Source organism: Eublepharis macularius, chromosome 9, assembly GCF_028583425.1.
Source record: "Eublepharis macularius isolate TG4126 chromosome 9, MPM_Emac_v1.0, whole genome shotgun sequence".
NCBI classification, from domain to species: Eukaryota; Metazoa; Chordata; class Lepidosauria; order Squamata; family Eublepharidae; genus Eublepharis; species Eublepharis macularius.
In genome coordinates, this window is record NC_072798.1 from 1,527,149 (window position 1) to 1,545,116 (window position 17,968).

General features: G+C 51.5%; 1 protein-coding gene across 1 annotated transcript in view; it reads right to left on the reverse strand.

The window, feature by feature from the left end:
- Positions 1-17,968, reverse strand: part of SHANK3 (SH3 and multiple ankyrin repeat domains 3) — a gene marked incomplete at its 5' end in the record, with an annotated part of 319,560 nt that overhangs the window by 209,591 nt on the left and 92,001 nt on the right. The window contains 2 exon segments of the mRNA XM_054988523.1: positions 867-1,018; positions 12,278-12,386. Of these exon segments, the coding sequence (XP_054844498.1) occupies positions 867-1,018; positions 12,278-12,386 (261 nt within the window).

The window sequence follows — 17,968 nt, forward strand, 5'->3', positions numbered from 1 at the left end:
CACAGAACCAGGACCGAGGAGCTCAGCGTCAGCAGAAGCCCAGGAGGCAAGCCCTTGCAAGAGAGCTGAGCAGAGAGCCTACGGGGGGGGGGGTCTCTACCCTGGCCTCCGCAGGCCCACCTCTGCCAACCTGGCTGCCCCCTGCCCAGTGTGGTGCTGGAGCAGCAGCTCCCATCACAGAAGATCTCTTTCGTGTCTGTGGCAAGAATGACTGGCGCTAAAGGAGACCCTTTGAGGGCTCTGCCAGAAGGTCTCCAGCACAAGCACGTGACAAATGCCCTTGGAAAACTAGCCCCACTCAGGCTCCACCCCCCAAATCTCCAGGAATCTCCCAACCCACAGTTGGCAACAATTGGGTGCGATGGCAGAGTCCCTCTTCAGCCACAGTTCCTGCCTCAGAGGCTGCAGCTGCCTGGCCTCTGCCAAGTCCCAAAGCCCAGCTGCGGCAGAAGGAAGCGGCGCTGGAGGTGGGCAGGAGACAGCAGGATCTGGTGCCCCCGAAGCCAAACCCAGCCCAGCACCAGGGAGAAGGAAGGGAAGAGCCTGGAAGACTCAACGTAGACCCAGGACCCCAGGCAGCTGCGTGAGGCACAGCCCGCACGGGCACCGCCCGTCATCCATGCCACGCTGCTTGGCAGCCCCCAGAGGCTCCCCTCCCTCCACAAACAGCCACAGTCAGCATCAGCAACCCGAGGCAAGATGGAGCGGCCAGGAGGGAGCCGGGCAGGTGAGTCTGGGGCCTCAACCCTTAGGCCATCCGCTGTGGGCCAGCCTACGTGCGGGGGCAGAAAACTCTGCCTCTGGAGCAGTCCCATCGGGGGCTAGGAGCAGCGTGCCTGAGAGCCAACCATTTCAGCAAGACTTACCATCAGGGCGGTGTGGTTTCGGCACCGGACAGCCTTATGGAGCGCTGTCATCCCCTCCCGCGTCCGGAAATCCAGGTGGGCCCCGCCATTCCTCAAGGCTTTAATCACATCGGCACTGTACTCCAGCTGGGCAGCCATCGTCAGGGGGCATTCTGGAGCAGAGAGGAGACCTCAGTTTGAGAAACACGGTCCGAAAGGGCCCCTTTCACTGCTAGGGAGGGGCTCCTTGCTCTGGAGCACTCCCCACCAGAGGACTGCATGAAAAAGGCCTTTGGGTCATCTTCATTTCATTTCATTTCACTGGGGAAAAGTCTGCAAAATTCTTTATTACTGTTGTACATGTATTCAATTTTCTTTAATACATTCAAGTTTTGTTTCAATAAGAAACACAGTTCTGCCTGCATGGTTGTTTCTATCAACCCAGGGATCAATTCGGAGGAATTATATCCCACACCCAAAGAACCTTCCCTGCCAAAGTTCAGGCCGCTGGGAAAACATGTCTTTGATTTATAAGCCATTACAATTCTTCTCTCTTCCAGGGAGGAATAAATTGGTGTCTGAATGAGCTTCTCCTTCTTCCCCACAAGCCTCAAGTAGGAGGTGTGTGACTGTTGTTGTTGTTGTTGTTGTTGTTGGGGCGAGTCTGTGTTTAACTAAAAGCAGGGTTGAGAGGAGAACTGTACTGTGTGCAGTTCTGGAGGCCTCACTTCAAAAAGGATGTGGCCAAACTCGAGAGGGTGCAGAGGAGAGCGATGAGGATGATCAGGGGTCTGGAGACTGAGCCCTACGATGAAAGGCTGAGGGCCTTGGGAATGTTTAGTTTGGAGGAGAGGAGGTTGAGGGGGGACATGATTGCTCTCTTTAAATATTTGAAAGGCTGTCATTTGGAGGAGGGCAAGGAGCTGTTCCAGTTGGCAGCAGAGGGTAGGACGCGAAGCAATGGGCTTAAATTACATGCACAAAGGTACCGGCTGGATATTAGGAAGAACTTTTTCATGGTCAGAGTAGTTCAAAGGTGGAATCAGCCGCCTAGGGAGGTGGTGAGCTCCCCTTCACTGGCAGTTTTCAAGAAGAGGCTGAACGAATATTTGTCAGGGATGCTTTAGGCTCCTCCTGCACTGGGCAGGGGGTTGGACTAGATGGTCTCTGTATGGCCCCTTCCAACTCTGGGGTTCTGTGATTCTGAGTTGGCCCCTGCCCTCTCAAGCTCAGTGCGCGGTCCTTGTTTGATTCTAGTGTTTTTCTCCCTGCCTGGCTGACTTCCAGTATAAGATTCTGGAGGAAGGAAATGCTTCGGGGCAGAGTTCAGCTCCCTTCACCTAATGCAAGCTCAGACTTTGCCTAAGAACAGGCATTTCCCACTCCACCCCCAGCCTTCTTTGCATGCAGGTGTGAAGTTGTGGGTCACTTTGTTCTGCGGAAACAAGGAGGAGCTAGAGAGGGGAGTTGCCTCAGCAAATCAGTATGACTTCTTCAACATGGAATTAGAGACATTGAAATATCTTGGAAATTTGCTCTCTGTGGTCCCTGACTGAGAGGGAAAGACCTCAGAGCTTCCTTCCTGATAGGTGTTTTGGATCTCATCTGCTTTGGCCCTGCCTTTCATTTGAGGAGATCATTTCCCTCTTTCTTCCCACCCCATTTCACTGCTTGTTTGCCTTCCAGAGGATACAAACAAAACGTCTGTCTCTGAGTCTCTCTACACAAGACGTCTTACACAGAGACACCCAAGTGAAAGATCTTGCACTCGTTCTCCCCTTGTGGATACACCGGCACTGCTAGGGAGACAGAGGACACTTGAACATAAGACCACACAGAAAGTGAGTCACTTGAGCATCCCCACGTAAGATGCCTTGTGCAGAGAAACTCTCTGTCTCCGGCAGATGTTCTGCCTAAAGTGGGAAGCAGGAAAAGGTGTAGTGTTGGAACACAGAAGAGAACAGAACGGCAAACAAGTAAGACCCACGTCAAGGAATCAAGGAGGTTTAATGAACAGCAGAAATCAGCACGATCTTCTTCAGAGGGAATATCTACACATTTTTCTGGTTGGACGATGCCTTTGTCACTTACATTATCTGCTGCATCAGTTGCTTCCCTTCCTACCCCTCCAGCCCTCCCTCACCTGATACAGCAGTGAAAAGCAAGCATCAGGGCCCCAGAGTATTGATAACTGTCAGCATTTTTAGCCACCAGATTAATTATACGAGAGAGATGAAAATATGGGCTTGAATGTTGATGTTACTTTCTGAGCACACTTCAGCCACCCACAGGCATCCCAATGAGACACGAGACCAGATCTTTGGACAAGCCTCAGCATCTGATCTGTAATGAACATGACCGCTCTTTAAATTTCCCCTAATGCTGCTATTGTGCTGGGAGGTGCACAGCACACACAAGTCAAAAGTTCTGTTTTCCAGAGAGGTTTGCAACATACATTAGATGTGCAAGCACTGGGGCAAAGGGGAACTGCAGTCACTGGATCACCAGAAGGAATCCCTTTGGTCAACGGCTGCCGCCCTCCAAGAGAAACCAGCATCCCCCAGACATGGCGCTTCAAACCCACCCTTTTATTGCTCATGCTTACGTGCATGCGCACATGCATAAACACACACACACACACACACACACACACACCCCTCCGAAGGGCAATGAGTGCAGATCAAGGAGTGCTGAACACCTAGCACCCAAATACTTGATCAGCAGCATGTGGGGGTCCAAGAAGACCCCTCTGGGCTTCCCAAGAAGCAGCGGGAAATCGGGATGCAAGTTTTCTTGGGAGGGAGGGGGAAGCTAGGGACAGGGGAGGTTTGCCCCCAAGGGGTGACGGCCGGCGACGTTTCCTGGGGTTCCAGAAACTGATTTCGTTTATTTATTTCAAAAAATGGTATGTCACCTCTTCAGAGGTCTGCTTGAAGTGGCTCACAACTAAGACGGCACCCAAACCAAAAAATAAACCCTCTGCACAAGCTTTTTAAGAACAAGCCACTGCAAACAAGCAAGAGGAAACATCCCAGATCACCAGCAGAAACCAAACCCTACAAACAAGTGGTCCAAACGCAGAAGACGGCACTCAGGTTGGACTGGATGCCTCCAGAGGCAGGGGCCGGGGTTCAGCGGCAGCACAGCTGCTTGGTATGTGGAAGGTCTCAGGCTCGGTCCAGTTAAAAAGGAAGCAGGCGAGGCGAACGGCCTGAGATGCTGGAGAGCCACCGCCAGTCCGAATAGGCTTTGAATAGACTTTGATGGAACAATTGTCTGATTCAGTATGAGGCAGAACAGGAAAGAGTCCAGTAGCACCTTTAAGACTAACCCACTTCATTGTAGCATAAGCTTTCGAGAACCACAGCTCTCTTCGATGAAGAGAGCTGTGGTTCTCAAAAGCTTATGCTACAATAAAGTTGCATCTGACGAAGAGAGCTGTGGTTCTCAAAAGCTTATGCTACAGTAAAGTGGGTTAGTCTTAAAGGTGCTACTGGACTCTTTACTACAGACTAACACTGCTAACTTGTCCGAGTATAAGGCAGAAGAGCAAGATTCGAGTCCAGTAGCACCTTAAAGACCAACTAGATTTCTAAGGTATGAGCGTTTGAGAGTCAGAGCTCCCTTCGTCAGCTTCATGTGCTCAGAAAATGTTTTAAAGATTATCCCCTTAGTTAAAAGCCTGGGTAGAAGGACTTTGGGGCCTGTTACCTATAACAGCCAGGTACCAGGCAAGCCCCAAGGGGAAGGGGAAGAGTAAATCAGAGGTCAAGGCTCTAAGAATACAGACTGTACTTCCCGGAGTAGGGGAACAGAGATGTGAACGGAGGGAGTAAACTGTGGAACTGGGGCAAGAGGCAATGAGGAGGTCAGTGTGTGTGCGCATGCGTGCGTGCGTGTGTGAGTGTGTGTGCGCGCGTGCTTGGGGCTGTGTGCTTCTTAAGCTGTTTTAGCTTTATCTGCGCTACTGAAGCTTGCTTTTAGCACATGAGGCATGTTCTAGTGCACAGTCCTAGCGGAAGGGGCTTCTGTCGATTGAAGGGGGCCACGGGATAGCGCCTGCGATTGCCTGAGGCTTGGGGGAGGCCACAGGCCACCGCTCACCGCTGTCAGCAGAGCTGATCTGAGGCCAGGGCTCTTAGAAGTCAGACTGTAGCTCTTCAACCATGGAACAGAGCACGCAAACAGAAGAGCTAAGAGGGGAGGTTAAACGTGGAGGACGGGGCGGGGGGAGTTTGAGGGGAGCAAGAGAAAAGCACAGCAGATGGGTACATAATTCAGATGGGTAAATATTTCAGCCTTGGAGCTAGGAAATGAAGAGCACAGCGCGTGAACCATCTTAGTACAGGATTCTGCATACTTCAGGTAAGCACCCTTTCTTACAATTAAACAATCAACCCCCCCACCCCCCACGAAGGTAGAATGTCAGCCAGGGGCTGTCCCGTGTTTTGCAAAGAGTGCTACATGGATGGTTGTCTGCCCACTGGGTAGAAACTGTAACTGTGTGCTCAACGTGTGGAGTTCTTGGTTCTCAAGGGACAGATTTGTTGCTGACCTGAAAAAGCTGAGAGAGAGAGAGACAGACAGAGAGACAGAGAGACAGAGAGACAGAGAGAGACAGAGGTACATGGATGAGCTCCTTAGCCGCTGTCAGAAGCACGCTACTTCTGGGCTCGTAGGTCCTCTGCTCTCACGGAGATTAAAGGTCTTGAGAGGAAGGACCTCTGCCTCGCCTGATGAGCTGATACCCTCTCATACCAAAGATCCCACTCTGGGGTTGGGGAGAACCAGTGTGGTGTAGAGGTTAGAGTGCTGGACTAAGATCTGGGTGACCCACGTTCAAATCCCCGCTCTGCCATGGAAGCTTTGCTGGGCAACCTTGAGCCAGTCACACACTGTTAGCCTAGCCTACTTCATAGGGTTGTCATGAGGATACAACAGAGGAGAAAGATGGAAGCCGCTCTGGGTAACCCTTGGGGAGAAAAGCAGGGTATAAATAAAGTAAAACATTTCAAAAATTGGTAGAGGGATATTTGATCGTTAGGCATATAGAGAGGAGGGTTTGTGATGGGCGTTGCAACCACATACTGACTTGCCTGCTTTGTGTGAAGGCTGCAGACATCACAAGCTATTTTTACAGGCTGGCAGCTAGAGGGGGGGGGGGGAGGAGTCCGGAGGCATGGTGCACATTGGCACCAATGACATTGAGAAATGCAGCTGTGTAGTCCTGGAAGAAAATTTTTAGATTGCTTGTAGAAGGTTAAAGGTCAAGACCTTCAAGGAAACATTGGCCATTTCCACGTGGCCTTAAAGGGACGGCACACTACTGGAACGTTGGCAACATCGGATGTGGGCCGTTTGGCTTCTGGTTTTTTGGTGCCTTTTCTGGGACCATGGAAAGTGTGTTCCCAAAAATGGTGCTGAAAAAACGGAAGCCAGACGGCCGGCAACTGTTTTGCAAACGGAGACGTCTGGAGGCATAAAGAAGAGCTGCCAGCATTCAGTGAGTGGGCCGACCCTTTAAGGGTGTGTGGAAATGGCCATTCTCAGAATGGTGGTTGCACACAGGCACAAATTACAGGTCTCAACGAGTGGATGAGAATGTGCTTCCAGGAGGAACAGTTTAGATTCGTTAGGCGATGAGATGCTTTCTGAGATAAGCTAAACTGGTACAAAAGAGACGGCCTCCATCTGAACGGAAAAGGAAGCAGGCTGCTGGTGCTTAATGTCAAAAAGGCGACAGAGCAGCTTTTAAAATAATTCTTGGGGGGAAAGAGGAAGATGCCACGGAGCCTCCGGTTCAGCATGTTTCATCCCCAAGGGATGGAGCTGTTAACTCTCAGGAAAATATGGGTAGTTGTGGGACAAAACTTGAGGATGAGTACAGGGCATTAAAGGAGGGACAGACGAGGGAACCCGAGGGCCAAAGGCCCTTAGAGAGGGAAACAAGTGCCTGCATGCCAATGCTAGACGTCTCCAAGCCGAGATGGAGAGCCGGAGTGTTTGGGCCAGATGACAATGTAGACGTCCCGGGTATTCCAGGTGATGAGAGCACGGGTCACACTTTCTGAGGGGTGGCCACTGCCAGAGTATCAGCAAAAGCTGAAAAGATGCTCCATGCCGATGAGGAGGTCTGGGCCTCCAGCCACAGGCCAGAACCCAGCAGCTCCTCCCAAGTATAAAACTGCTCCTTCAGTAGGGCAACACCTTCCAGGACAGACAGCCCTGCAGCCCTCCAGCAGCTTCTGCGCGGACCAACAGCTTCAGTTTACGGGCCATCCTCCAACCCACTGCTGCCTCCGGGCATGTTCCTGCAACGGGAGGACTTGCCCAGACCCTCCTGGCTCAGCTCTTAAGAAGAAACAGAGCGGTGTGTCACCTGCACGCTGATGGCACCTTCCTCCAAATCCCCTGATGATCTTTCCCAGCAGTTTCACGTAGATGTTAAACAGCTCAGGGAACAAGATAGATCCCAGTGGGACCCCACAGCATAAGTACCACGGGGCCAAGCAGCAGTCCCTCAGCACCTCTTCAGATCAGCCAATCAAGCAACAGCGGCACCACTGAAAGACAGAGCCTCTCCGGAAGAATGCCATGGCTGATGGTAACAGAGGGTGCTCAGAGGCCCAGAAGAACCAACAAAGACGCTCTCCTCCCTGCCACTCTCTTGACGATGGCCACCAGTCAGGGCAATTCCAAATCTAGCCCTGAATCCAGATTGAAATGGATCTAAATAATCCTTCCCCGCCAAGACTGCCTGATGCTCTGTAGCCACCATCTGTTTGTGCCCCCCAAAGAAACGTCGGCTGCTGGGCAGCAGTTATTTTGGTTCTTCAGGCCCAGGAATGCCTTCTGCAAGAGGGGCCTCGACATTTTCCCACAGAGACATGTGTGGCCTCCCCTACCCAGCCTGGCTCGATTCTTTCAGCCACGCAGGGCCACGCCTAGATTTGGGGGCCGCACACCTCTAAGCAGCTTGTCCCCGTCATCGAGGCTCCAGTTTGCCATCTCTTGGGGCTGGTTCCCCGGTTTAAAGCAACAACGACAACAGGGCAATGTTATCCATCACTGCGTGCCAGACACAATTTGAACCTGAGTCTTTGGGGAGGTGGGGTATATCTGCCTCCTTCCCAAATACGCACTGGAAAGCCCCAAGGCAGGGCAGGGCAGAAGGGGGCCATGCAGTCTTCTCTTTAGAAAGCCCTTTATTGCTTTCCAAAGTCTTTTGCACAATCTTGGCATGCCGGCTTATTTTCTCTGCATGGTGCATTAGGTGCATACAACAGTACAGGTCAAATTATTTCTAGCCCATAAAGGTTTACGAGCTCACGAGTGCAGGTCCCAGGAAGGCCTCTGTGTGTCCCACAGATGCAATAAAGAGCTTTACATTCCGCATCTCTGCCAGCACCGTCGGACTAGCCACTCAGCAGCAGGCAGAAACCTGCCACCAGGAGCCATCCAAAGCCTTTATGCAATATACAAACCCTTGTGGAGCCCAATGGGATAGTCTCCGTTTTAACAGCCAAGCAAACAACAGCCCGCTAGAGGAACAAACCCAAGGATAGACTCCCTCCCACCACAGACCGCTGGCCAGTTGTTTTTGGTCAGTCGTCTCATGGTTCTATATGGAAGCAGGGAGGCTATTTGAGAAGTGCCGGAGAAGTCACTTTGCAGCTCAGGGACAGAGCTTGGCAGGGGGAAAGTCCAGCTAAAACAGAGAACAGCAGGGCTGCAAAAGACTTAGGGGAGCCACTCATAGAAACAACTGAGCAAGCCAGACCATCAATCAGGTTCAGAAGGCAGCTCTAGATATGTCTCTGTATCAGGCATCTGAAGAAGAGAACTTGATTCTCGAAAGCTTATGCTAAAATAAAATTGGTTAGTCTTAAAGGTGCTACTGGACTCTTTTTGATTTTGCTAGATATGTTTGTGTGCCGGAGCGTTTTGCAGCAAGGACAAGAGCATGGATTGAATTCTGCTTACGGCGATCTCAGTGGCATTCAAGAAGACCTGCACATCCCATGGAGCTGCATGGCACAAACGTGGAGCTGTGCCATAGCACACCTTGCAGCAGGGTTCTAGATTGGTCACCTGCAAGGACCCCTACATCACATCTCATGGACCACCACATGGCTTCTCTGTTGGCTAAAAAGGAAAGAAACGCTCCAGGGATCCCTCTCCCCATAAGAAGAGTCCTGCTGGATAAGGCAGAACGAAGGCTCACTTAGACTGCCTCCAAAAAGAGCCAGGCAGGCAGGTGCCCCCACAGGGCCCCACAACAGGGCTGGAAGGCAACTGACCTCCCCTTTGGGGACAGGCTAGGAGAAGATGCGGGGCCTTCTCATCCGGGATAATCAGTGAAGTCGCACTCCCGATACCAGAGCAACGCGTGTTCCTTCCTGAGAAACACACGAAACTTCTATAATGCCCAAGAATGTGGAGACTCTTCAAAGCCCACCAAATGATCTTTTCTTATTTACTGCCATTGCGATGCTTCCCATTTTCAAATTTCATTTTATTTGCCAACTGGCAAGAAGACGAGCTAACGTTGCCCAAGGATGCCACAGAGTTAACGCCACTTCCAGCCGTGGTATATTTGTACAGAGGGATGACGCAAATAAAGCGAATGAACGCGTGCACCTCATAAATATACAGCACTGCAATATTTTGTAAGCCCATCATTAATTTAAATGATATGCATTTCACAATCTTGAAGTGTTAAATAAAATTGAGGCTTTATGAGTAAGGCTTTGTTGCTCGATTCCTGCCCTGGCTCCCCCTGCCCAGCTCTACCAGGCCTCGCCAGGCCCTGCTCGCCACTTCCTTTTCTCCCGTCCCCCCCCGCCCCCGCTTCAGACGGTGCCCGGCTGTCCTCAGAATCCCTGCCGCCCCTCTTGCTGCCCTTTATGGCTGGATCTGCCCGCCAGAATGCTGATGTGGGGCCTCTGCTCTCACTTCCTCTTCAGACCCCTGCCCCAAAGGCATTCATCTAGAAAAGCTTTCCAAGTGGCTTTCACATAACTGAGACCAGGGCTTTTTTTCTAGAAAAAGAGGTGGTGGAACTCAGTGGGTTGCCCTCGGAGAAAATGGTCACATGGCTGGCAGCCCTGCCCCCTGATCTCCAGACAGAGGGGAGTTGAGATTGCCCTACGTGCCGCTTGGTGGCACGGAGGGCAATCTCAACTCCCCTCTGTCTGGAGATCAGGGGGCGGGGCCACCAGCCATGTGACCATTTTCAAGAGGTTCTGGAACTCCGTTCCACCACGTTCCTGCTGAAAAAAAGCCCTGACTGAGACCAATATCATCCTGTGCTATTAATGACAAAACTAAACTAATTAGAATACTTTCCCCCAAAGTATTACAAGACAGCGAAATAAATAACCAGAGCAGATGAATGCCAATAAGACTGAGTTGCTACAAAAAGCTGCATTGGCAGAGAGCCTTGGAGTCAGAGGACAGCAGTGAGGAGGCCAGGCGGACGTATTTGGGGAGGGAGCACCACAGCAGAAAAGATCCCCTTGCTGGTGGCCACTCACCTAATTTCTAGACACAGCAGGCCACATCGGAAGAGCTCGGTGCACAGGGCGGTTTCTGGAGAAGGAGCTCTTTCAAGACCCAGGTCCAAAAATGCTTAGAGTTCAAGGTGTTAAGCCAGCTGATCCCGGGAATAAAACCGGAAGATTTTTAAATACGGGAGACCTCATTCCCAGTCCCAGTTTCTGTTCAAAGGCTGCTCTGCAGATGCTGCAATGCGCTGCAGTGATTAGGCTGGGATCTCTGCGGCTAGACCAGCAGGATTTGAATCCAGGGGCACCTTAGAGACCAACAAGATTTTCAGAGTGTAAGCTTTCGAGAGTCAGAGCTCCCTTCTTCAGACACCTGACCCTCAAAAGCTTACCCAGTGAAGATCTTGATGCCACGGGACTCAAATCCTTACTGCTCTACTGCAGACCAACATGGCTACCCACCTAAACCGTGGCTAGACTGGCTGTTTCAAGAGGGGGGCACAAGGGGGCGCTGCAGCTGGATGGCAGGTGCTTCGTATGCAGTAGATGTCGCTTCTGCATCTGCCAAATAGCTGGGGGTCAAAACATACCCAAGCTGTTGAAGTGACCCGGGGCAGGGGTGGTGTTGGTGTTGCAGCCCCGTCTGATGCCGAGGCAGCACCCCTGCCAGGTCTGATGAATTCTCCAGCCAGAACTGAAGAGCCAACTGATCAGTGAACTCATGGCTGCCGTGGGTTTGCCATCACCATTTCAAAGTGATTTTTAAATACTATGATTTTAAAATGCCGGAGTGCTGCACAGCCCCCCCCCCTCCAATCCTGTGCCTTTTCAAGCACCCAAATAACCATGGGAGGGGGGTGCACACACACCGTGGCTGTTTCAGCACTTGAAAAGATGGGGGGGGCAGAGCTATGAGCTGTGGGTGGCATTTCAAAAACACTTGAAAACAGCAACGGCAAACCCGTGGGCAGTCACAAGTTCTCAGCTTATTCATCCTCCTCCCGCTCATGGCTGACTCAGGACCTCTCTCCAGATTAGATGAAATGGAGAGCCGGAGCGGGATTTCGCCTGCAGAGGGGTGGCCCCAAAGCCCCGCATGGCCTCTCCCAGCAGGAGGGAAGATGCCGTCCTGAGGACCCCCACAGCACAGGCTCCATGGGATCAAGCACTAATCCTGCGCCACCTTCACGAATCCGCCAATCGGACAGAAGTGGGACAAGAACAGGCAGAGCCGAGAGCCTCCCGCTCTCCCTGGGGATGGGCAGCACAGAAGGCGACGGTGATCGGAGGTACGAATGCCAGGAAGAGGCCTGGGAAAATCCAAAGGAACGAATCCAAAGTGTCCTTACTAGAGGTGGGCACGAACTGGGGAAATGGTGGTTTGTTGCGGTTCGTGGTTTGTCATATTTCACGAACCACGAACCGCCATGAACTTGCCCAGTTTGCAAACCGGTTCATATGGTTCGTGAATATGTCACTTCTGGGGCCGCAGAAGGTTGCAGAAAGCCCACCCCCCCTGTTGCCTAGGTAACAGATTGATCGGCACCAGGCTGTCTGCAGTGATGAACCAAAACTGAACCAAACAAACCCTCTAAAAATTGTTGTGGTTCACTGCGGTTCATCAGAAATGAGCTCCAATGAACTGCCAGTTCACGAACCAAAAAAAATGGCCCGGTTTATGATGAACTTTGGTTCGTATTTCAGCTCATGCCCATCTCTATTCCTTACTCATCCTCAGACGTCTGGCCTCCTGAGACCTAAGAGGGGTTTGGGGGAGGGGTGGGGAGGTGGCCACTTTGTTGAAGCCTTGTGAGTCCACAGCCCCCTTTGTTCTTCCTGCTGTCCCAAGAAGCCCCTACAACCTCCCCAGCTGTCCTGCGGCATCCACCCCCACCGAGAGCTTGGCTTGGGGGGAGTCGCTCTCACCTCCAGTGTCCGGATCATGGAAGTTCGGGTCCAGTCCCTTCTCCAGCAGCCTGCTGACCTTGTCTACATTCAACGTCTGCACATACTCCATGAACTTCTTCAAATTTGCCTGCAGCCATGAAACCCCAAGGGAAAAAAGAAACACAGCTCATGAGTCGCCTGGTCTCTTGCTGGGTGGGCATCCACAGAACGTCTCATGGAAACTGCTACCTGGACAAAGAAGCCGCTCAGCCTCACGCCTGCTCTCCATAGGACACGGTGGGGATGCAAAATCTACAAACAAATACTCCCCCCCCCCCCCAGAGAGCATCACCTCTGTCAGGAGTCTGGACTCTGCCTAAGCAGCAGCACTGAAACTCATGCAAGTAACAATCTATGTGGAGGTTGTCAACGATCGCAAAGGAAAGCTGAAAATTGTACCCAGAAGGAGGGGGAAAGAGAAAAAGGACTCCCTCCTCCTCTCCTGCAGGAGAAGCAACCTAGAAAAAAAAATGTGGAGGGGACCCCCGTCTGGGAGCCAACAACTCTCTGCCCAAATGGGTTCTGGCACAGGGGCAAACTGAAGTACCAGCAGGACCTGACTCATTCTTCATATGATGTATCAGAAAAAAAGGACATAAGTTACGCAAAGTTTTAGGTGGGTAGCCATGTTGGTGTGTCGTATGGTCTGCTGGTATGCAGCAGGGCTTGAGTCCAGTGGCACCTGGACACGCACAAGATTTCCAGGGTCTGAGCTTTTGAGATCAGCGCTCCCTTCTTCAGATAGGAGCAGGAATAAGTTATGCAAACACTCTGAGCAAAAACACGGCACTTCAGACTCTTGCAGGATTGCACGTGCCCTTGGTGAACGCCTGGCACTACAGGCGGGCCCGGGTGGGTGCTGCCCTTGCCCAGTCAGCGGTTGCTCACGATCCCTGGCCTCTTGCAGACATTCGTCCGATGCATGAGTCGTGTGCGAGACAGTCAACATCCCCTCCCCATTGTGGAACTGCCATTAATGGGTACATTATTACAATTATGAGACCGGCACACTTTCGACAGCCCGCTGATTTCAAGCCCCAGCTTCTCCAGGGAGAGCAGACAGTGTCTGTGTACAGGATGAAAAACGTAGCGCAGGGGGCATGATTTCATTTGTATTCTTGTTTACATTGAATGGTGGCAGACCACAGCTCTGAGTGGTGTAATCCCTCCAGCGCCTCTTGAATTTCAAGCACTCAAAGAGACGAGATCGAAAACCCCGAACTCCAACTCAGGAGCCGGGACTTCCCACTGGGACAATCAGATTGCGGAGGATTCGGCTTGTCCACCCCGCCCCCAAGGAAGGAGGAAGCCCAAGGCAGGGCTCCTGCTCCAGCGAAGTGACTGCTTGGGGTGGCACCACTGAGGCCCCCCAGGGTTCTCCTGGGAGCATGCAGGGCCAGGAGTGGTTTGCAATCCAGTCAGGATGAAGGCGCTCCTCTGCACAAGGGGCATGGGGCAGAGACGGAGCTGCTTGAAGAAGGGCGCCCTGTGCAAATGAATATGGATGTGTCTCGATTTCATCCAGGGATGGCAGCAGAGGAAAACTCCTTTTGGCAGCTAACTGGAAGTCCCCCAAAATCCCATCTATCAACAGTTGGTTTTCCAGAGTCTGGGATTATTATATCCAGGAGAATGGTTATGATTCTATTTATAGGTCTCAGCACTTTCCAAAAGAAACGGATTTCATGACAAAATGGCTCCTTTTCTTTGACTATTTGTTAACCGGTGATATCCACCCTCCAAAGCATTTATCGTTTGTCTCAGGGTGTTTCTGAACAATAAGTTAGGTTTCATACAAAGTGTAAAGAACCTCCCTCTCTGCTTAGATATATTGCAGTTCTCTAACTGAATCTTATTATTTCTTTGTTGATATTATATTTGAAAACTGGTAGTATATTATAAGCTGTTTTTTCTTGTATTATAGTTGACTTTAACATTGTGTAATTTGTTTTCTTGTTTATGCATTGTATGTTGTTTTTAAAGTGAATAAAAAGTTTTTTTTTTTTTAAAAAAAAGGGATGCCAGCAGAGAGAGTCTGCAGATGGGCACAGGCCTGGGGGCAGCTGTGGGGGGGGGGGTTGATGGCCATATCAGTGGGCATAAAGAGCACAGCCGAGAGGAACATGGCAGAGCACCCTGTCGGGAGGCTGCTTTGCCAGGACTGCAAGACTCAGCTAAGGAGGGTGGCTTCCCCCCCCCCCCGCCCAACAGCCTTATTATGGTGACTCAAGGCGAGCGCTTCCCGGCTGACTGTCTGAGGCTGCTATCTCAGAGCTGGGGCCCGAGACGCAAGACTGTCCGGGCACCTCCATGGACGGCCCGGACCAGACTGAATCGCTCCTCTGGAGAGGGTGGCACGCAGGGTGGGCAGGCTCCTGCTGCTGGCCCCTGGAGGCATGCAGGCTCCAGATGCCCGGCTGCTTTCCTTGCTAGTCTCGAGACTTGGCGGTCTAAGCAAGGGGGCCCAAGCACAGCTTGAGGAAACTGGAAAGCCGAAGGGAGGTGGCAGCAGTGCCAAGCTGGGCAGAGCCGCCCCAGGTGCGAGGCAGCAGGCAACCTAGTAGGATGTGACCATACACAAGGGGGGGGATTCTTTTACAGGTTGACTAGATGTGTGTCCCCGTACAGCTGAATTTCTGCCATGGAAAAGCCCCTTTTCCTCGAGATGGGGGACCATTGCCACACTTGGAGGCTGTGCCGCTGCAGTCGCGTTACAGGAACCGATGGGGCACCGTCTGTGGAGTCAGTAGTGAATGGACACAACTGCCCCCCCTCCCTTTCACAAGCGCACTCTTTGCAGTTTCCTCACCCCCAGAGCTTTATATATACAGCATCTGCTTTAAACAGCATGGTGAAATTGCTGCACCCTCCCCCCACAACAGCAATGACTTACCATTAATTTGTTATTATTTGATTGTATTTACTGTTCAGTCCTAAGCAGAATTACTTTGGTCTTTGCTCTTTGACTTCAATGGACTCAGTCTGGAGCAACTCTGCTAAGGACTGCAATGTTAAGCCGCCTCAAGGCTGTGCCTTTGTCTTCTCCAGAGTCAAAGCAGGAGCTGCAGCTCATCATGAGGCGAAATTTCTGGGAACGCTGAAGCCGCGTCTCGTGAAATGGGTGCTGGGCCCTGCAGGTGGCCACAGGCAGGGTGCCCCTTCCAGGGACCTCTCATTCCCCATGCACACCCACACCCCTCATGCTAAGGGCTGCCAGCTTCCGGGAGGTGACGGGAGTTTCCCTGGACTCTATGGCATTATACTCTGCTGAGGTCCCTTTTCTCCCTAAACCCTGCCCTCTCCAGGCTCCACCCCCAAATCTCCAGGAATTTCCTGACCTGGAGCTGGCAACTCCATGCCTCCTTCAAGCCTGTAGCAGGCCAGGGCCTTAAGTGGATTTCCCCCTCTGGGCCTGGGGCTCTACTGGAGAGAAGGCCCAGAGACCCCCTCCCCGGAACCCAGCCAACCTCCTCTTTATTCAGGGCATGCCCCGATGTATGAGCAAACTAGAGCTGTCAGGTCCCCGGCAGGAGATATGGGGCCCGGCTCCTACCTTGTACTTTTCCCTATGGGCAAGGAAGTGATGTCATCATGGGGGGGGTGTCACGGGCCGCCCTGGGAGTGCTCCTGCACTCCTCAGGGGGCCACATCCAGCTGCTGCGGAGTGCGGGAGCACTCCCGCGCCCCACAGCAGCGGGAGCACAGGCATGCTTAGCGCATGTGCAAGGAGACCAAAAAGGGTATGTGCCGGGCCCCCCGCCACCCTACCAAGAGGGTAAGGGGACCTGGCAAGCCTAGCCTCCGTGTCTCAGTGAGAAAGGCGGACTATAAATAACATAAAATAAATAAATACAAAAATGGGACAGAATTACTACAAGGCGAAACTCAAAAGAGGAAACAACTGACTCCCTGAAGCGACTGCTTACTTAGCCCTCTCTGTTTCAATGCCTGATCCAGTTTGGCTGGACACACCCCACTGCGGGGGCCAGTTGATCAACTCCCTCTCAAAGCAACCGCAGGGAAGCTCCACTTCAGGCAAAGCAGCCCTTCCTCCTCTCTGCCCCTTGACAGGTATTGTGGCCTGTCTTCCCTCCGTGCCCCCTCTCCGGCCCCATCACAGGCCTTGGAGGGTACTTGGGGCATGGAGTCCTATTGTGAAATCTTCCTTGAGCCACACTGGCCGCTCCTTCTTCAATCTTAGGCCCAGATCTGTGACCCCAGGGGTGGAGGGGGGCTGTCTTTTTCTTGTTTGGGAGGGGGGATGGAAATTTGGGGGGAATCTGAAATATATGCAGTCCTTACTTTTCCATAAAACCACAACTTCTTTTACTGATTTAACATTAAATGCATCATTTATAAGTTAGCTTGTAAAATTGTACAATTTGGCATATTTATGGAATTTAAAATTGGAATTTGTTTTATATAAGGAAAAATGTACTCCAAACTTGAAATTTTTTTGCTAACTGCTGCACCCTGTGTTGTCAAAGCACACGTGTCTTACAGTGCAATCCTATGGTGAGTTACTCCATTCTAAGCCCATTGAAGTCAATGAGCTTAGACTGGAGTAACTCTCCATAGGATTGCACTGTTAATTGCTGCCATTAGAGCGAGGACAAGTGCGCGCGGGGGGGGGGGGGGGGATAAAAGTTGAAGGCTGAAAACAAATCCTGTAACAAACAAAAGAAAGTGTATTATTGGGCGGGAACTCTCTTATACAGTCACAAGGGGAAGGACCACCAGCCAAACTTCATAACTCTGGAAGCACTGAAATCTTTACTAATGTATTATCATTATTACTGTATATTAATTGTTGCCAAAATTATTTACATTTAAACAAAAAACTATTTGTGCATATGCTCTATATATATGAGGGACAGGTGGGGCAATTATTTTACAAACCTGAAGGAAGACCCAGATTTACAGGGGGGGGGGGGATCTGCAATCTAAAAATGGGGAGGGTGTATTAAAATCCCCTCCCTGATAATAAAATCAATTACTGTAGCTTTAAGAAAAGAATGCCCACTGAGCTGTCACTGGTCATTTCGGAGGTTGCTAGGAAACCACAACCATATTGCTAAGCCTTCCAAGACTTGGTTTCTGTAAGAAGAAACTGGGGGGGGGGGGAGAACAGGGGTGGAGGCCAAAACACCCTGGCTGAAGAAATGGGGGGGTAGGGGTTGGGAGAAGGGATTTGGCATTGCCCTCAAAGGAACAAAACCTGAAGTGATGTCATTGTGTTGGGGTGGCACTCTAGGGTTCATCCAAAAAACTGTGGTTAAACCAGAGAGTTTAGGGTGAATCCTAGAGGGTCGCATCAATATGATGATGACACTCCCAGTTTCATGTCAGAAGTGACATCACACTTTGGTGTGAAGCCAAATTTCCCACTCATTTCCCCCTGCCACGCAGTTGAGCAGCAGTGGGGAACTGGGGTGGAGGCTGGCCTCCTTCCTAGCAAGTTTCCCATCTCCCTCCACTTTCATGCCCCTGATGGAGGAAGACTCATTAGGGGCAGGACCAGATGTGACCGCCAAAAGCTCATTGCCCACACATTCTGGCCTGGCCCAGTGGCGCCAGACACTACGCAACTCAGCCCAGCAGTGACCACACAACTTGATCAGAATTTTTCCGGGGAGAGGCTGCCTGGAGGAAAGAAAGAAGAAAAACTGA